General features: G+C 39.5%; 1 protein-coding gene across 1 annotated transcript in view; it reads right to left on the bottom strand.

Annotated features, from left to right (window-relative positions):
• The window catches only part of LOC101856827 (alpha-1,6-mannosylglycoprotein 6-beta-N-acetylglucosaminyltransferase A), a gene marked incomplete in the record, with an annotated part of 51,049 nt that overhangs the window by 21,087 nt on the left and 25,093 nt on the right, over nt 1-4,869 (bottom strand). Inside the window, 1 exon segment of the mRNA XM_013085660.2 lies at nt 4,646-4,804. Within this exon segment, the coding sequence (XP_012941114.1) occupies nt 4,646-4,804 (159 nt within the window).

The raw sequence follows: 4,869 nt of genomic DNA on the forward strand, positions 1-4,869 counted from the left end.
GCTTCGGCCGCCACCCGGGAAAAATTCAAAATTTCCTACCAACTGAAAATATTAGGTGTGTTCCGCGCGCTCATATGACCTTATGAAGTTGCGAGCGCCGTAAAACACTTTACCAAAACAAACAACAACAAAGTCATGTTAGTCGTGACAACACTAACAACATGCCAGCTAGATCTACGCTAAAAAAATCCCACTCCAGAATCATGTAATAATATACGAGTCCGGAAAGTAGACACGTTACAAATCAGAATTCAAAGTCTATTTTTAGATACCACACCCACACGAAAGCTACGCTAGGGTTGGCAAGCACATCAGAAGGCGAGCAATGTCGTTGATTACACAAGAAATAACACGGTGAACATTATTGTACATAATAAATATAATATAAAACGTATCTTTTTCTTTTTTTGTATTGTTTAGTTTAAAAAGAGTTTTACGGCACTTGCAACACAATACGGTCATATAAGTGCTGAAGATTAGAGGTGTAACAAGAGAGTAACAAACACAACAAAAAAAGAGGGCAGTTGTTTTAGTAGAGGTTTTACGGCGCTCGCAACTGCATAAGGTCATATGAGCGCCAGAAGATTACAGGTGTTAGATTAGAAGAGAGTAACAAACATAAAGAAGAAAAAGGGGAGATAAGGGCGATAAATGTTTGATAGGAAAGAAGGAGCAAACCACACCAGAGCACCCGCCAACCACCCACGCGGGTTTACTTTAATAAGAATTTTACGGCACTTGCAACACAATAAGGTCATATAAGTGCCGAAGACTAGAGGTGTTACAACAGTTAAACAAACCAACAAAAAGAGGGCAGATAAAGACGATAGAGGTTTGATAGGAAAGAAGAAGCAAACCACACCAGTGCACCCGCTAACCACCCACTAAAATGATTGTACATATATAATATAAACCATATGTAAATATCCTGCAGGTGAACATGGACCCAAAGACAAACACACGGACAGTAAGCTAAATGTCTCTTTTCTAGTCATGTTGTTCCCAGTTGTCTGTTCCGGAGGAGAAGAAAGAGAGAAAACGACAAAGAGAGGACGAAAGAGAAATAGAAAAAAAGAAGACAGACAGACAGATATATATATATATATATATATATATATATATATATATATATATATATATATATATATAGAGAGAGAGAGAGAGAGAGAGAGAGAGAGAGAGAGAGAGAAAGAGAGAGAGAAAGAGAGAGAAAGAAACAGACAGACAGACAGACAGACAGACAGACAGACAGACAGACAGACAGACAGACAGACAGACAGACAGACAGACAGACAAAGAAGGAGAGAGAGAGAGAGGGAGAGAGAGAGAGAGAGAGAGAGAGAGAGAGAGAGAGAGAGAGAAAGAGAGAGAGAGAGAGAGAGAAAGAGAGAGAGAGAGAGAGACAGACAGACAGACAGACAGACAGAGAAAGAGAGAGACAGAGAGAGACAGACAGACAGACAGACAGACAATCAGCTGACTGATCTTGTTCACCGAACGATCGAAGAATCCACCGGCCATTAATCGACTCCCTGGCCCCGCGGCTGATTTAATGACCGTGCTAACAACATGTCTCACAGCCTGATGGAAGGCACACGAGCTGGTCATTAAGAACCTACAAATAATAACCAAAGTATTCCTTTATTGATTTCACGTCTTGGCCTATAAATCATGGGGTCGATTATAATTAAGGGAACATAAGCAGCTGATTTGAACCGTTATGGGAAGTTCGCGTGACGCGACTCGTCGAAATCGAAAGTCAGGAGTCAGTCAACATCCAACTAATCGACAGATGCGGGTGCCATAGTTCTCACTGATGTCGCTACCTGCTCAGAATCAGAAAGTTCTATCTGACTTTTTGGCCGTTTTGAGTTAATAAGATCATGAGGTCAAAAAAAAAGTCAAATGTTCTTTCTGCTCTTTCAAAATCGTAAGATGGTTATATTTTTTTAGTTAGTATTTTACGGCACTTGCAACGCAATAAGGTCATATGGGCGCCATAAGATTAGAGGTGCTACAAGAGAGTAACAAACATAAAAAAAGAAGGTGGGGAAATAAGAACGATAGATGTTTGATAGGAAAGAAGAAGCAAACCACACCAGAGCACCCGCCAACCACCCACTAAAAAACTCCAGCTACCTTTGAGCTACAGGGAATTCTAATTACATCACAGACAATGAACCACTTCACAAGAAATAGACCAGGAAATTAGACACAGAGAAAGGGAATTGAAGAACGAGTGGACGAGACAAGACACAGAGAAAGGGAATTGAAGAACGAGTGGACAAGACAAGACTAGACACAGAGAAAAGAAACAAGAACGAGTGGACAAGACAAGACAAGACACAGAGAAAAGAAACAAGAACGAGTGGACAAGACAAGACAAGACACAGAGAAAAGAAACAAGAACGAGTGGACAAGACAAGACAAGACACAGAGAAAAGAAACAAGAACGAGGGGACAAGACAAGACTAGACACAGAGAAAAGGAACTGAACAACGAGTGGACAAGATAAGGGACCATCTGCGGACAAAAAGACATTAACAAAGTAACCAATGGACATGATACATACATAATGACATTCTACCTAAGTTTTAGTTTGGGTACGAGTTTTACGGCACTTACAAAGCAATAAGGTCATATAAGCGCCGAAGGTTTTGTTTAAGTAAGAGTTTTACGGCACTTACAATACAATAAGGTCATACAAGTGCCGAAGGTTAAAGGTGTTACAAGAGATTAACACAAAAAAAGAATGAGGGGAGATAAGAACGATATTATATATGTTTGATAGGAAAGAATGTGCAAATCACACTAGAGCATCCGCCAACCATCCACAAATGTTAGTGAAATATGAAAACAATTAAAAGGCACAAGGCATTTCAGAGTAGCCAACTAAGCCACAAGACAACATACCACCCACTGGCCAAACATGCAAACAACCATGCTTCTCCCTGAAAACACCAAAAGCAAACAGTGATTGAGCCATGCTTTAGAGCATACAAATCGGCAACAAAATTATAGTGCGGTCAAAAATTCGTGGCGCAACTTATCCTTAAACATCTTTTTAACGAGTGAATGAATGTCACCCTTGCTTTGCACAGCAGTTTGTATCAATTAGTCTTAACTTACAAATCACATTTTTTCCACAACAGTTGAGGCTAGATTAAAAAACTTCTCTTCATAAATTTATATAAAATACTACAAATTTTCTTCACGCGGAAAATGAAATTGTTCACAGCACTTCCCACTCCTCACACACATTTTGTATATGTATATCGTCACAGCTCACCAATGACACTTTTAGTGGCAAAACTTGTAGCAAGAAATTAATTTTAGAGTGAACATTTTTTTGCACTAAAAGTTCTCAAAGCATGCATTTAATAAAGATAATCTCGCGATTAGAAAAACATGACGGACTTGCTTTTAAAAGCGATATCGTCCCAGCTGTAATAAAAAAAACTTTAAAAATCAGTACAAACCACCCACTAGGATTTTTTTACAAGTATTTATTAAGGAATTTTCTTGAATTTTCAGAATTCAGGCGTTTACAAAAATGTTGATCTGTTAAGACAAAATTGATACAAGTCACTGTGCAAAAGCTGGAAAGTTTATATGCGATAGTTGAGGAGATATTAAAATTTGACAGTAAGTTGGGCCACGAATGTTTTACCGCACTTCGCAACAGGTACCAAAACATGAACGTCACATCACAGAATGACGTACGCCCAAAGCAAACAGAATGACTTAATTACACCCAAAGCTATACATTGGAATATTAGGCTTCAAATAGCACGGCTATACAGTAATGTCAATATGCACCACAAAAAAACTAACAAACACACCAAACACAATGGTAATCAACTAAATACCATCGATATCATTATTTTACGCATATAAGAGTGTGAAAGAGTGTCTGTAATTTTAGGACTGCGCCAGCATGCTGTATTAATTAGCCGACTCAAACGTCATTTTGTTCTAGTATGAGTTTTACGGCACTTTTACCACCCAATTAGGTCAAAGAAGTGCCCAAAGAAGATAAGGGGCTATACAAAGAGAGCAACAAACATAAAAAAGAAGGAGGAGAGATAAGGACGATTGGAGTTACAAACAAACAAACAAAATATTTTAAAAAGGAGAAAGGCGTGAGACCAGAAGCGCTTGTAGAACAAACAAACAAACAAAAAAGAGTAAGACATGAGACAAAAAGAAGCACATGTAAAAACCCCAAAAAAATCAATATATTATAAGACATAACGAGACAATCAGCGCTAGTAATAGGTCACTTTTAAGGACAAGCGGGCTAACCCAGATTTCGGGGGTTTCCAGAAATCTTGACCTACACCAAAAGTGGGCATTGCTCAACCTATAGGAGAAGTTTGGTTTCATTGGTGTGTATATTTCTTTGGTTATAGAGAAAACTCTCTTTGCTTTTTAAAGAAACTGAATAAGAGGCAATAACTTTACCTTCAATTTTCTCAGAACAGCATTTTTCGGGATAGGCCCCTTGTGCTTAAAAGCGACCAAATAATACAGAAGGAGGCAATGAGCGCTTGTAAAAACAACAAGAGCAACAACAACAACAAATCAATAAATAAGACATAAGGACACAATGAGCGCTGCTATACTCAAGTGTGGAGGCACGTACCTTTGGCTGAGAGCTGCTCGCGAGCCTTGAGGGCTATGTGGTGGGCGGAGGCGTTGGCGTGAAGGAAGGAGCCGTTGGTGGCCGCGTCAAGGAACATCTCCAGACGGCTGATCCGGGACATCATGGACTCTAGCAGTACCGCGATCGTCTTCTTCAGGTCTGTCCACACACACAGAGACAGACAGACACACACACACACACACACACACACACACACACACACA

The sequence above is a fragment of the Aplysia californica genome, unplaced genomic scaffold, assembly GCF_000002075.1.
Source record: "Aplysia californica isolate F4 #8 unplaced genomic scaffold, AplCal3.0 scaffold00394, whole genome shotgun sequence".
Lineage (NCBI taxonomy): Eukaryota > Metazoa > Mollusca > Gastropoda > Aplysiida > Aplysiidae > Aplysia > Aplysia californica.